This window comes from Phoenix dactylifera, chromosome 8, assembly GCF_051530095.1.
Source record: "Phoenix dactylifera cultivar Ajwa chromosome 8, Ajwa_hap1_PhDact_Kaust_v1.1, whole genome shotgun sequence".
NCBI lineage: Eukaryota > Viridiplantae > Streptophyta > Magnoliopsida > Arecales > Arecaceae > Phoenix > Phoenix dactylifera.
In genome coordinates, this window is record NC_143197.1 from 18554738 (window position 1) to 18568695 (window position 13958).

Below are 13958 nucleotides of genomic sequence, written 5' to 3' on the forward strand. Positions count from 1 at the left end.
AGGTTGCTGATGAAATCTAGATTTGCATGAAGAATTTGAATTTTAGAGACATACATAGTTATGATGGAAGATTTTTGATAAATGTTAAAGATCTCGGTGAAGAAAACTCTAGGAGAGATGATTGAGTGGGTTTTACTCATTTGTGTTGATTTAAGGTCTTTTAATTTGGTGGAGCAATAAGAAAATTCTCCTGGATGTTTTTACTTGTAGTAGTTGACTTGGAATCATCTACTTGAATTAATATTCTTAAAAGAAAAATAAATATCAAATTGTATAATGGAATTGTCAAGGGAATCTAGAGTTGTTTAAGCTCAAATTGGATCTAGAATATGATTACTTGATCATACTTGGTGCAAATATGGCAATTATCTCGAGGGTTAATCGTGTTCTAGTATGCTTGGGAAGTAAGAATAAATTTTTTTTTTGGATTTTATAAAAAAAATGATGAGGATTTGGGATCATTAAGAAATTTGGAGAATATTGATCAGAGTGGTGCTGCGGAAGCATGGTGGGCCCATAACCCATAGGTCCCAGGATCGAAACCTGGCTCTGATACCATTTGTAACAACCTAGGACCTCATCCAAAATGGCTAGCTGGAAGGTATTATTTGGATTTCTTGATCCTGTATAAGTACCCAAGATCTACCCAGCGAATAACCGATGTGGGACTAAACACACGCCCACACGGGTCCTCACACTTATGACATATGAGACGACCCAGACACGCTTAGAAATTATCCAAGACATTCTAGTCGGAACCCTGAGTCATCTTAAAAGACTAGGATGAGCAGACCAAAAGTAGTTGACCTCCAAAGTTGAGGTCTATCATCTCGGCCTAGCAACCATTTAGCTCAGCCTCCAACCCGAGCTAAGCAGAGCCTTCCTGTAGCAAAGAGCTTGGTTCCTCTGCCCAAAATATGTATGAGGCTCCAGCAATTCCCTCATATGCAAGCTAAGTTAAAGGGATACCAGTGGGGGCCTTAGTTCGTATTAGAGCTTTGGTCCTCTACATCTATAGGGGTCTTAGTTTATGGTCCAGACGTGCAACTAATACAAGCAGACAGGAGAAGGGCTATCCATACTTGAAGTATATTGGAGGACAAAGGTGAGTATGGCTGCTAATTTATCTTGATGAATGATGAGAGGGAGGAACGTATCACACAACTAGAGGACAATATTGCTCAACCCACCGAGATTGTGTTTGGCGACGCCTTGATACGGAGCTGTCTCCAATATCTGGAGATGAGGATCGACCATTTAGCATGGAAGGCCAAGGTCAGAAACCATTTATAAGCAAAGTCAGATGGTTCAGCCATGAGGGAGGGAAGCAATCATTTTTCTATCTTCAGTTCTGATTTAGTAGGAATTAAATCTCCTAAATAGGAGGATCCCTAATCCAGAAGGATCACCAAACTTGATGTGGATCACTTTAACCACTACGAATAGGACTGGATAGGGTCCAAGAGTGAGATCAGCCGCATTGGAAAGTCGAATCTCATGCCAAACTTTCAGAGGCCTAACTTGGTCATACAACATCCGCTTGAGATGAACTTTTTGTTTTTCAAATTGGATTACTTTTCAAGATCAATGATGTAGCACCAACCCTCCAGGAGGTTTGAATAGGCCAAAATTTGATTATTTGGGTCTTGAGGGTCACTCAAATCGAGAATTTTCTTTTTGGGGAAGACTTTGACTGGGTGTATCTCCCAATTCGAGAAGAATTAGGCAAAGCGATAGAAGGTAAAGTCAATATAGGTGTCGAGATCTACCTCCTATAGAATTTTAGTTTTTTGGTGTTTATTTATACTAGTCCTGTTTATTTTTGGAAAGCTAGTTTTATTCAAACTAGAAGAGAAATCCAACCTAAATTGTGTCAGGGTGGACCTCACCATTAACCATTATAAATAGAGGCTATATATCGCCGTTTATATCCATCATCAATGAAAGAAAAGGAGACGTTAACCCTACTTTTACCATTTTTTCTATTTTTATTCTAAATTTCTTTCGGGAGATTCATGTTGAGTAAGTTGAGGAAATTATTCCTTCGTCCCGATCGAATCTTTAGCTCTTAGTGTTCATAGTAAAGTTCTGCCAACATTGAGGAGAAATAGCTCTCTTGTAGTCAAACCATTGAATTTATAGGATCAATGATTATTACACTATCTAAAGTTAGTCATATAAAAAATAATATAGTTTGCCCAATTAGCTCACATATGTCCTCAAAGCAAAGGTTGTAAGCCTCGTGGGATGCATCAATGTCCCACCCCCCCCATCCCTGCGACTGCTCTCTTCCATTCTTCTTTCCTTTCCTTTCTTTCTCTCTCTCTGTATTTGTTTCCTTTTATTCTTTCTGTCTTCATTCTTTCCTTTCTTCCCTTTTTCTTTTTCTTTCTTTCCTTTCTTTCTTCCTTCTTTCCTTTCCTTTTCTTCTACTCGTTCCTTTCTTTCTTTCCTTTTCTTTCTTCTTTCCTTTTCTTCTTCTTCTTCTCTCTTTCAAAGTTCCTTGCTTGAAGTTTCATAGTTATCAAGATAACTTTTTAGTAATATCTGCTCCTTGCAAATAGTATTCTAGCACATATATTCTTACGGCTCAAATAATGGTTAAAAACATGATAACTTTGTTGAAGCCCTTTCTTGGAAAAAAAACCTGTAGTTGATATAGGTCACAAGTCACAATCACCCTGACATGAGGCATTACTTCATAAAACTGTTTTGGTTGTCCATTTTTGGACTGCACATAATTTAATTGTTGCATGCAGTGGTGTTTGCCAACCAATAGCTACCACATGCTATGTCTGAACTTGCTGTGCCATGTTAAGTTTAAAATTATAAGACGACCCTTGCATTGGTTCTAGCAATATCAGGCCTCATCTACTTTTGCAAATCAAAATAAGTTGATGCACACCAACATGGGTTGATAACCTATGATATGTAGACACTTTAGCAAGCATGCATGACCTATACTAACACCAGCCTGGCACAACACAGCATGTCCAATAGCTTAGGACTTACAACCTTGTGTCAGTATGAATGGAACATTTATCTACATCCCCATCTTCCTTTTAAAGTAGAAATCAATTTGATTCAAGTTTAATAATACTCATTGAAATTTAATAAGTTAACATTATTTAGGTGCATTACTTCGAACTCATTACCCAAGGCATAACTAAATCGTGTTCATCCCGAGGGTTGTTGCTTTTTGTCTCGTTCGTCCTGATAAACTAAATTGTTGGCTTGAAATATCTTTTTGAAATTGAACATTTGCCAATATAGTATTTATTTTCAATATTAAGCGTGTATGTTTTGACATTAGAAACCATCATGGGAAAAGGCAGCCAGAATAATTAAGAAAAGGTACATCAGAATTTTCACTCTTGCACTCATATTTTGCTGTTTAAAATGAAGTTTATTGGTCCATACTTAGATAATTATTCTTTTCCTTTTCCATCCTTTCTGTTCTCTAGATATGATCCTGAAATGGATGGACGAATTCTCCTAGGAAAGGTTGATTGCAAAGAACAAAATGAACTATGCAAGAGGTATCTCCATGTCTGTAGTTACTCCTTGATATGGATTTTGTAAATGGAACCATACATGATATATCATTTTTTATTTGCTTTTCAGCTTGTAATGATGTGCAATCTTTAGTTGTTTCTAAAAAAAGTCTTTTTTTTCTCCTTTAGCTACTATTAATGTTGTTTCTACTCATCCTATATCCACCTAGTTAGGGTTGTGATTTGGAAGGGCTGGTCTTTACTCGATACCAACCCTAGGACAACCCAACATCTATATCATCCAACACAAATCAACATTGTGCTGGGGAATTCTTTAGCAAATAGTGATCCAACACAAACCAATCCAACCAGATAGGGAGGTTTTGATGGTTCCAGATGACAATTTGGCTTGGCTTGGTTTGTCCTAATCAGGTTAATTGAGTTAAATTAGAGATGTTTTGTATAGAGATATGACAGTGATCATAATCAATATGAGTGTAAAAGAAGGTATTGCAAAAGAAATGAATCAATCACTCTCTCTAATCAAAGTCTTGCATATATATGTCAATAACAAACATGTAGATCAATGGACCATTAAATGTGAACCTGTTACTTGGTCTACTTAGTACGATCATCATAGTATCGATGACTCAGACTAGTGTAGATACATTCCTTAAGTATGGATATGAGAAGATTAATGAGAATAAATCTATCATGATAGCATGGTTCTCAACCATGTACGCTCTTAGATCAATGAGCTAATCTGTTATTGCATACCCAAGTAGTGATATGAAATAACTACTCTAGAAACTAAGAAAATCGGCACTATATTATGGTCACCATACACATTTAGAGTGATACCAATGCCAGCCAAACTCATGCCAAGCTATGGACCCTCCATGCTCTCCCAATTGCCAAAAGAAAAAAATAACTATAGATATATCATTCTAACTTGACTTACACCCTCTTTTCACAAAACAAGAAAATGGTCATCATGATAATCACTGTTAAATTATCATATACATGAAACCAGGCCTTGGTGGGCTTGATTTCAGATAGTCTCTTTCTTGTATTGTTTGAAAACAAAGATATGCATTACACATAAACATAAGCACAAATATATTAATTCATAAAAATAAGCATAAATATAAATATTATATATATATATATATGTTTATGAGAACTAGTAGTGTGGAAGCCATGCGAATGCTAGGGTGAGGGCAAGTTTGAACCAAGTCTCATGGGTCAATGCAAGAGACTTTACCAACTCAACTGGTTGGCACCATCAAAAATAAGCATTCAGTAAATACAAGCGTACCTTGGCATGGGTTCAAGTTGAATTGTGGAAGGTGTTGCAAGGTTATTTTTGGGTTGAGCTTGAACTTAAACCTAACCGAACCAAACCTGGTTGCTTAGGACTTTTAATCTCAAGACTAACCTGGTTGTTGAAGTTGAGCCCAACTTGTCATGCCTTCGACCTAAAATCGTGAACCAGAGGTGTGGCAACCGTTGTATACTCATGGAACTCTTCCAAGAAGCATGCAAGGCATTCCATCATGATATCACATGCAATGCAGTGGAATAAATTTAAATAATTAAAATTCAAAATTTAATAATTAATATATCCAAACTAACAAATAGTAATCAATATCCAAGAGTCTTACATCGGTTATATTTCAAATATTAATTTAATAATAGGCCTATAGAAAGTTTATAATAGTAATACTAAATCTAAACTACGTTAGTATGGTCAGATCTCACTTTTATTCTCATTCCCATGGCAGTTCCCTCATCCACGACTAATTCTATTAATTTGTAAAGAAAGAAGAGAGTAAATAATGAACTCAACAACCTAGTAAGTAATGAGCACTTCAACAAAATAATTCAATAATTTTTCTTATATAATAGGTATACAGACAAATTCAATATACAATTAAATAAGACAAAATAAGTGTACCCTCAATTTCTCAAATACTCAATTCATTCTCATAAAAACAATTTAAAATATCATGTCCATATTCATATTCTTATCCATAAAATAATTCAAAAAATATTATAATCCAATTCAATAGCCTTTCTATGACTACACTTGTATCCTATGACCAAGGTCTACTAAACCGGTTCGAACCGATCTGTTCAGCGCGTACCATACCGGTACCGGCCCCAACTGGTACGGTTCGGCTGCTAAAAATGGTTCCAACACTGTAGAGGCTAGAACCGGCCATTTTTCGCTGTGTACTGGTGTCATAGTCTGCCGTACCGATTGGTACAGGTCGGTACGGGCTGGTACGTACCGATACCGGATGGAACCGGTACGGTACAACTATATTTTTCGGTTCCGACTATTTGCAACCCATACCGGTCGGTACTGGCTGGTACCGACTCGTACCGAACCGGTACCGGCCCGTACCGACCAGCCCGTATTGATCTCAATTTTTTTGACTTTTGGCCCGAACCAGCCGAACTAGTACGGTACCGGTTCGGTTCGGTATGGTACCGATACCGGTGCCCACTGTTACGTCGGTACGGTCGGTACAACGAACCTTGACCGGTGTACTTTCCCACGCGCGAGTTGGCAGCTCATGTGGGCCATTTAATGCTACTCTGTGGCATTTAATGCATCCACGCACGGATGCGTTTTTTTTCGCGTCCGCACGCGCGGGCATGCGGTATCGTACCGGTACCTATGTCAGTTCAGTCAGTCCGACGGACCTTGCCTATGACTGAGCTAGAATAGTGAGCTTAGAAATAGTCACATTGCCAATGCATAACTCTCACTGGTAGGGTATCGAAATACCAACGTATAATCTCCACTGGCAGGGTATTAAAGTGCCAACAATTAATCTTCTTTGGTAGGGTATCCAAGTACCAACATACAAGCTCTACTAGCAGGGTATTAAAGTGCCAACATAAAACCTCCACGGAAAGGGTATCGTAGTGTCAAGATGTAACCCTCATTGGCAAGGTAACGAAGTGTCAACATGTAACCCTTATTGCCAAGGTATCAAAATATAGTTCGGCTGTAAGCCCAAATCTAAATTTTATCAAAGTTTTTTTTTTGCACAAGAATATAAGTCATATTTCGATCAAAATATGCTTATTCCATATAAGACGTATAGAATAGAAAACATTCATAATTATTTATAAGCGACATGCAAAATATTTGGTATAGAACGTTGCTTTCAAATCATAAATACAAATTTCTTATTCAAAACATGGATCCATAAAATTTATAAACACATATAATCAACTTATAATTTGTTTAATGTTAAACACTTATTTTTTTAATTGGAAAAACTAGAGAAGGTGGATCATCACATACCTTATGAGAACAACTAGCACGTAAATCCAACTAATTCTGAAATATTCCTATCCAAAATTATATCGCATCAAAATTTAACCATAAATAACTTTAAAATAAAAACCCCAAGTCTCAGCACCTCTATAGAAGATCAAGAATTCAAGCTCAATAATTAGAGAATATTATGATCGAAACCAAGGCATGGGTGAAAAAAGATGGAGCGACAGTGCCTCAGGTTGCTTCAATCTAACTAGTTAAATCACAGAACAATAGTTAAGCTGGGGAACATTTAACACAAGGATTGTTGATGATGGAGTCCAAGGGTGCCTAGCAAGTACCGAGGTGGGGTTGGACATGCGGCATGGCCACCAAGGTGGTTCAAGATCTTTTTACTAGGGTATAAAATGAGTCCATAGATTCATGTAGAGAGATAGAAAGTAAGATAAGAGAGAGCAAGAAAGTGGAGAGAGAAATAGGGGATTCCTCCCTCTTTTTTCAAATGGAAAGAGGAGCTTCATGGCCTCCTCAAAACAAGGGAATAGGGGAGGACTTTCGACTAGTGGGTGGTGGCGGCTAGAGGGCCACGGTTTGTGGCAACTACTGGCGGCAGCAAGCAACCGACAATGACAACGGCTGGCGAAGAAAAGAACAAGAACAGAGTAAAACAAGGGATAATCTCAGCTTTAGTTCAGGTGCTTGCCTGCTCACCAACGGTCATCGTTCCATCGGGTGGTCATGCAGAAGGCCCAAGAGATTCAGCCGAAGGTTTACCAACTAGAGGTGGTGGCACAGGTGGCAAGAAAAGAGAGAAAACAAAAGAAAACAGGCGGAACATGGGATGTCACAAGGTGTCTTTCTTAGGTGATTCCCTATAGTTCCTCAAGGGAATCCAGCTGATGAAGGCTCAATCTAGAAGGGGAAGAAGAATAGGTAGGGTTGGTGGCTTCTCACCTCATCTTTGGCAAGGATTTGCCGTGGCGACAACAATGATGGCGGATTGTGGTGGAAACTGTAATAACCCAGGACCTCACCCAAAATGGCTAGCCGGAAGGTATTATTTGGATCCTTGATCCTATATAAGTACCCAAGATCTATCCAGCAAATAACCGATGTGGGACTAAACACACGCCCGTACGGGTCCTCACATACTCCCCCCATTTAAGTCCTGACGTCCTCATCAGGCTAAGGGTTCAAATCTATTCAAATCTAATCACAAATACCACAATCGGCCCGTGGTCAGCCCCAATGGATCCGTGCTGCAGTGTCCCCTAGTTCACATAGGTTATGGGTCGGGTCCGCTCTGATACCATTTGTAACAACCCAGGACCTCACCCAAAATGACTAACCGGAATGTATTATTTGGGTTCCTTGATCCTATATTAAGTACCCAAGATCTACCCAGCGAATAACCGATGTGGGACTAAACACGCCCGCACGGGTCCTCACAGAAATCCAAAGAAGAACAAGGAGGAGAAGAGGAAGAGGAGGAAGAGCGACTGATGGTGTGGTGCCTCTCATAGGATGGTGAGGGTGGTTTTAATGATGAAGGCTATATTTTCTAGCCTCGTTGGTGTTTGAGGAGGAGTCCGCATCCTTAAACTCGAAAAGGGATTTGACTCATGGTTTGCCATACCGATCAGTATCAGTACATACTGACCGTACCGTATTATACCGGTACTAAATTGGTATATAGTATGGGGAGCATACTAAGTGTCGATACACTGAACTAGCTTCCATACTGATCGTATCGACATAGTAATATGATGGTACTTATATGGGGTCCGGTACCAAGATGGTGAACCTTGCTTTGCCCCATTTTTTTCTTTTCTGTAGGTGGGCCATGTCCAAGCACCTCAAAGCCGGTTAATGGACCAGGGTTTTGTGAGGTTAGGCCAGCTTACGAGCTGGGTCTTACACAACCAATTTGCATCTCTACACCCAATACAACATGTTAAGCTATATCTCAATGATTGGTCATGTAAATAGTGCGAAAACCCTTGAATGAACTTGGTGTTCTACTCATGTAGTTCTTTTCCCAATTGACAATTACATAATTTGCATGGCAGTATATGTAGATTGAAATTTGAAGCCTAATTGGTATGTTATCTTATTCCTCTGGTGATTGTAAATTTAGTGGTTATATGTCAAGGATTTGTCAATTAAGGTAGTCGGTGAGCCCTTGAATGACCTTTTACATACTACATGTCCTAATCTTGTATATTTCATATCTTAATTGATAATTTACAGTTCGCAAGGCCACTAATGTATATTAAAAATTGAAGCCTGATTGACATGTTTACTTTTCCCCATAGTTTATTAATTGTCTGCTTTTAATGGTTATACTACTTTGTGTTTTGAAGGTTAAACATCTTATTTGATATTACATTTGTACAGGCATCATATCCAAGGCTACCCTTCTATCCGCATTTTTCGCAAAGGGACCGATATTATGTAAGAACCATGCTTTACTATTTCTCCCCCTTTATAAGTTGAATCTTAACACCATTATTTTTTCCTTGTATGGTCCACTAGTTGGTGAAACCTATACTGTACATTTAGATGTCTCTCGTTTTAAACTTTCTAACATGCCATCTAAAAGACTAAAACTATGATAGGCATTTTTCTCACTGTTTTTCATTTTGATAGGCCTTTTTTGTGCACTACATACTTCCCCAAGTAGTAACATGTAAACTTTGAAAGATTACACAGCAAAAAATATGTTGGGAACCAAAATTATATTTTGCTATACATCATTGAGGAGATCTCACTTCTCTTATTTCCATAGTTTTATTCTATTGCTACTAATAGTTATAGACATTGAATTTATTAAAGGAATCATTAATGAGAACCAAGAATCAAGGCACTTATATAAGCTATTTGCTGCTGTAATTTGCACGTTTTGTCCTGAGTGATTAGAGCTCACTATGTAACATCATTGGCTAACATCTGTTGCATAATTGTGACATTTCTTTGGGTATATGATCTAAACTCTTTAAGTATTTTATTATGACCTAAACATTGTCCGTAAATATGACAAGTTGTGTATAATTCTTCTGCCACCAGAATTTCCTGTAGGTTGAAAAAGTCTGATCACCAGCAACCCCAATGATTTTAGTTTTTTTTTTTGTCTCCAAAGTTGCCTATTCACAAACTGAACTTCACTGCATTTTAGTTGACTTCTTTGCTATTTGTTTAGTTTCAATTAGATGCCATTACAACAGCATCTGACACAGGGACAACCATGGACACCATGACCATGTAACTTACTATGGCGAGCGTGATACAGAAAGTTTGGTTGCGGTATGTTTGTAGTTAATATTTGCATTAGCAGAAAGCTCGTTCTTCTTTGATATTTGGAACTGATGCCTATAGTCATTTTACATGTACCCTAATTTTAGGCTTTTGTATTCTAGTCATCTTGGCTAATCATAAAGCTTGAACAAGCTGTGTAAATTGGACTTCCCTTTCTAGGCAATGGAAGCTTTGGTTGCACCTGTTCCAAGAGAGTCTCTTATGCCAGCATTGGAACATAAATCTGTTCTGCCGATGGATATAACTAAGCTCCCTGCACCATTAACTGGTGGCTGCAGGATTGAAGGTTATGTGCATGTTAAGAAGGTAAATCAATTCTCACTTTTACTATTCCAGTTTTACAATCTCAAATGACCATTCCAGTGCAAGGAAAGGAATTGGTTGCATGGGATTGAAGAACTAAGAATCTTTTATGAATTCAACATGTAACTATTATCATTAATTCATTATCATCACAGCTCTTGACTTGAGATGTTTCATTGGTTACTCTTCAATTTTTATCCCATCATCTTCATGATCGCTCTCTCTTTTTAATCATCTCCACTATTTTAGTGGGAGGAGCTTCCCATGATCAGAATTCAGAATTTTATTTTTGTAACAGAAATACCATTTTGTAGCCAGACTCATATTAGGGTAGGACTTTTTTTTCTGAATTCTCTCCCTCATGCCAGCCTTTCAAGCAACTAACTTTTGCTTTTTTGCATTTTTCTAGTTACATTCGCCTAAGCGAGTCCTCTTGTTTTCTATCTGATTTTGGGCCTGTTTGGGAATATCCCGCTGGATCCGGTAGGATTTGGCAACATGGTGCTGGAGAAGAAGGTAAGAGCAGGAGAGGGGGAAGAAGAGTTGGAGAATGAAGAGAGACTAGGAGAGAACGTGAGGATCAATCCTTGCAACCACTTACTACTGTCCTGCTGCTCTCTGGCTCTCTTCCTTCTTTCCCTCTCTCCAGCCCATCCTGCTGTATCTAGGCAGATTTGGCAGGATTCTCCCAAACGGACCCTTAATTGTGGTCTCCGTAACACTCCAAGCCAAAGAATGCTGAACCGGCCCGTATCAAACCGGTCTAGTCTCTGACCGATCCGGTTCAGCATTAAAAAACGGTACTAGATGGTATCGGCCCGAACTAGACCGTACCGGTTCCAAATTTTTTTGGGCTTTTGGATACGTGAACCAGGCCAAACTAGTGGTACCGGTTTGGTACCAGTTTGTACTGGCCTGAACCGGTACCGAACCGGTCCGGTGGCCGACCGGTATGCCTACCGGTACCGGTTCGGCGATCCTTGCTCTAAGCCCTCTCCACTCCTACTCCTTCAAACTTTGTTCCATTTTGTCTCATTTTCTAGTGCCCATAACACCACCTCTTCAAACTTTGTTTCACTTTGTATCCATCCATCCATCCATATACGTACACACATACATATATACATACATATTTATGTACATGTGTGCTTATATGAATGCATAATTGCATGCATATAGGGAAAACTCTCAAGTTGGGACATATTGAAACTAGAATCCCAAAAAGCAATGGCCCTACATAAATATAGAGTAGGCCCCACATAATTATGAGAGAATGATTTTTAAGTTTCTGTCTCTCTCTCTCTTCCCTTTTCTTGAAATTATAAACTATAATTTGAAAATATAAACCATTGAGCTTGATCTAAAACATATTTAGATCAAATTTTGGTTAATCTGGATACATGTAGACTATAGATCAAACCAAGACATGATACAATTTTTCCTTTATTGATTTGATGCATGCATAAAACACTCAAAATGCATGGCTTTTTGTTTTAGCAAATTTAGGCATCTTAAATCATGATCAATGGTGTAGATCATGGTTGGCCATACCACCCTAAACTTCCAGGTTTGGGGCGCACCAAACTAAACTAATGGGATACCGAAACAGTTCAGCCTGTCAGCTCGAAAAATAGGCTGAACTGCTCAGTTCAGTCCCAATCCAATTTGAGCCAAGTGGTTCGTCTCGATTCGGCCATTTTGAGCTAGTTTCCCCCTTTAATAATAGAGGTGGGAGGCTGAGAAGGCCTCCCCATGCCTTCTTAGTGTCAACTCTCTATTTTTCTTTAGATGCAGAAAATCAAGAAATGCTGACTTTTTGCGGATCTCAGCCCAAATCAACCATAGAAATCAATAAGGGCCCTTTTCCTATCTTTCATTTTTTTTAACACTGAAAATTGGCAAAAAATAGAAAAAAATGGGCGGACATCATATCAAAATTTTAGACTTTGGCATGATTTCATGATATGCTGTAGATCTATGGTGATCTATGCAATGCCACCGAAATCATAATTTTTCATGAACTTTATAATTTTTAAAATTAAAAATATGTTTTTGGTTTAAAATTTATAAAAAATAAATAATGATCAAAAAATTATGCAAAATTAGTAGCATGTTTAAGGCTGTGCATGCTACTCTCTATCAAAATTTGGTATCAATTGATTTAAGTTTGGGCATAATCATGCATGAGAAGATATAAGTCCAAATTTAAATAAAGTTGAAAAATAAGTAGCCTTTTGTGAATATCACGGACTAAGAAAAATATATATTGCATTTCTAATAGCAAGGTTCACCATCTTAGCAGCAGATTCCATACCGGTACCATTCTATTACATTATCGATGTGTGGTACGGTACGAGACGGCGAGGCATAGTAAGTGTCGATACGGTATGAGAATGCATACCAGTTCGATACTAGTACAATATGGTACATTGGATAAGGTATGGTACCGATCGGTATAGCAAACTTTGCTTGACAGGATGCTCCACAAATCTGAACACAAATTTTCCGATATTTTATATTTAAATATTATTTTTAATTAAAAATATTGAAAATATATTATATTTAAATATATTTAAATAAAATTACCTAGTACTAATTTTTTGCATACCTAGTGCTATTTATATATTTAAATATAATTTAAATATGAAAAATTAGTACTAGGTACGTATAAAATTCAGAAGTATATTTAAAGTGGAAAACTAATTTTTTTGCATTATAATGAAAATTCATTATTTTTAATAACGATAATATGTGATGAAATTATATCTAGCATCCCTGTTAGAGTTCTATATTATTTTTAATTAAATTTTTTTGATATTTTCTAATTAAATATCAATTTGTTATATACAATTAATTAAATATATTTAATGAAGTCTAAGAATTATTAAAATGTGTATTACATATAGATAATATGGAATTATTTTTTGGACAAATTTGATCATTTTTTAATTATAATATAATTTCTCTAATTTTTAAATAATTAATTAAGTAAACTTGCAAGAATGAATGCTGTAAGGTAGAAGCTAGAGTATGACATTGGTTGCCATCATGGGGTCGCTCTCATATTAGCACCACTGGTGGTGCAAATGGTGTGACAATTCAAGAGGGAGGGCTAACTCGATAAAAGCAACATCTGCCTAGTGCTTACCTCAATGTATTTTTCTGCCGAAAATGCTCACAGGAGGTTTGGCAACTTATGAAGCACTTTTTTGATTTCAAGACGGCCAAATAAAGAACAATTGAGAAGAGGGCAGAGCAAGGTTCGCCGTACCAGGTCCGATAGGTGTACCGGTCGCTTACTAGACCGGTATGGTTCCGATTCGTACAAGAACCGGCCGGTACAAACCGGCCAGCTCTTCCCCGCTGGAGTCGGAGAAGAAGAGAATGAGAGAGAGCGCAGGGACGGAGGGAGGAGACCTGTGGCCGCTATCGGAGAGCCGCGGAGGGGCGCCGGAGGTCGGAAGGGCGGCGGAACCCGCGGGGGGATGGGGGAACCTCCAAATTAAAATTGGAGGATTTTAAGTGAAGTCGGTACCCGATTTGCCGAC

The 13958-nt window shown here is 38.0% G+C and overlaps 1 protein-coding gene across 3 annotated transcripts in view; it reads left to right on the forward strand.

Annotated features, from left to right (window-relative positions):
* LOC103723925 (protein disulfide isomerase-like 5-4) overlaps positions 1 to 13958 on the forward strand; it is a 77100-nt gene that overhangs the window by 49673 nt on the left and 13469 nt on the right. For all 3 annotated transcript variants that reach the window (XM_088702966.2, XM_008815023.6, XM_088702967.2), the window contains 5 exons: positions 3314 to 3354; positions 3465 to 3539; positions 9190 to 9246; positions 10029 to 10095; positions 10267 to 10413. In XM_088702966.2, coding sequence (XP_088559092.1) covers positions 3314 to 3354; positions 3465 to 3539; positions 9190 to 9246; positions 10029 to 10095; positions 10267 to 10413 — 387 coding nt within the window. The remainder of the gene's footprint in view (positions 1 to 3313; positions 3355 to 3464; positions 3540 to 9189; positions 9247 to 10028; positions 10096 to 10266; positions 10414 to 13958) is intronic.